This window comes from Nanorana parkeri, unplaced genomic scaffold (genome assembly GCF_000935625.1).
Source record: "Nanorana parkeri isolate BGI_ZX_2015 unplaced genomic scaffold, ASM93562v1 scaffold2716, whole genome shotgun sequence".
Taxonomy (NCBI): domain Eukaryota; kingdom Metazoa; phylum Chordata; class Amphibia; order Anura; family Dicroglossidae; genus Nanorana; species Nanorana parkeri.
The window spans coordinates 33,156-34,763 of record NW_017308984.1 but is presented as its reverse complement, the minus strand read 5'-3'; the positions used below and the strand labels follow the sequence as shown (position 1 = coordinate 34,763).

The 1,608-nt window shown below is 41.4% G+C and overlaps 1 protein-coding gene across 1 annotated transcript in view; it reads right to left on the bottom strand.

The window, feature by feature from the left end:
* LOC108802203 (fizzy-related protein homolog) overlaps positions 1-1,608 on the bottom strand; it is a 38,114-nt gene that overhangs the window by 3,419 nt on the left and 33,087 nt on the right. The window contains exon 11 of the mRNA XM_018574071.1: positions 1,432-1,524. Within this exon, the coding sequence (XP_018429573.1) occupies positions 1,432-1,524 (93 nt within the window). The remainder of the gene's footprint in view (positions 1-1,431; positions 1,525-1,608) is intronic.

Here is a 1,608-nt window from a genome sequence, read left to right as displayed (position 1 = left end):
CCTGCTGGAAAATGAAGTCAGCATCGCCATAGAGCTCGTCTGCGGAAGGAAGCATGAAGTGCTCCAAAATCTCCTGGTAGACGGCTGCGTTGACCCTGGACTTTATGAAGCACAGTGGACCAACACCAGCAGATGGCATGGCTCCCCAAATCAACACAGACTGTGGAAACTTCACACTGGACTTCAAGCATCTTGCAGTGTGTGCCTCTCCATTCTTCCTCCATACTTGGTTTCCAAATGAGATGCAAAATTTGCTCTCATCAGAAAAAGAGAACTTTGGACCACTGAGCAACATAGCAGGTATGTTTGTCTTTAGCCCAGGTAAGACGCTTCTGACGTTGTTTGTTGTTCAGGAGTGGCTTGACAAGAGGAATACGACATTTAAAGCGCATGTCCAGGATCCGTCTGTGTGTGATCTCATATATTAGTTTCACCTTTTAAGTTGCATTAGTGAAATAAATGAACTTTTGCATGCGATTCTAATTATTCGAGTTTCACCTGTATCCCTGGACAGGATATTATAACGAAGAAAGGAATAATACCAAACCACTAGCTTATGACTAGTTTGTGTTAAACTGATGGTCTTTTAATTTACAAAGTGGATGATATGGGATAGTAACAACAAATGCATTTTAAGGGTTAAAGTGCATCTATACCCAAGTCTTTTTAATTTAATTTTGGATAGAATGGAGAAAGGTTTAAACCCCTGACAGGTTTTATGGTTAAACCATTAGAGAGATTTTCCATCACTTTTTGTTCTGGAGACAACTTTTTTAGCAGATATAAAAAGGAAGGAAGGAAGGAAGGAGGAAAAATCTGCACCAGGGAACAGTCAACAATAAAACCCTGACAGCATTTTGATGCTCATACATTGTATGGGCCAATATTGGATGAGGACGTGCTCCCAGCAGCAAGCGTCCGGCTCATTCCTTTCCCGAGCTGTGGAGGAGTGGTGCTTTTTGTTGTAGGATTTTGATGCTGCTGCAAACAGGAGATTGGACACTGGCAAACAAAAGCTGTAAGGTCAGCCCAGTATAACCCCTCACACTCCCAGCATGCCTCAGTTTTGTATCAAGCAATAGCTTGTTGGCAATAATCTAATTTGCCACACATGAAGGTGTGCTACTAAAGGGATGATGGGCAGCAAGTAGTTAAATCTCTCAGTAGCGAAGAGATGTAATCACACCTGCAGCCTAAAAGGCCTTCTTAACACCTTTTCATTCCGGTGCATTGCATTTAATTCTATTTGAATGGCCTGCCAGCACATCAGAATGGGAAAAAAATGTTCCAGCAACTTTTTTCCCACATCACACGGTGTACTGTGAAACACGTGTAGTGCACTGTACTGCAACATATAGGTGTAAGCCAGCCTTAGGTTTATCAAACAATACAACTTGATTTAGCATGTTTCTCCTGTTCACCCGACATTACCTTTGTTGATCTTGTTTTGCTAAAAACATTCCAGAACCTTAATGTTTCATCTCCGGCACCTGTAACAATGGCTTCACCATCTGGGGACATGGCCTGTGGTGAGAAGAGAATTACAGCATGAAACTGAATAGTTTGACATGTAAAAAAAAAAAAAAAAAAAAAATAGCCTTTCAAACC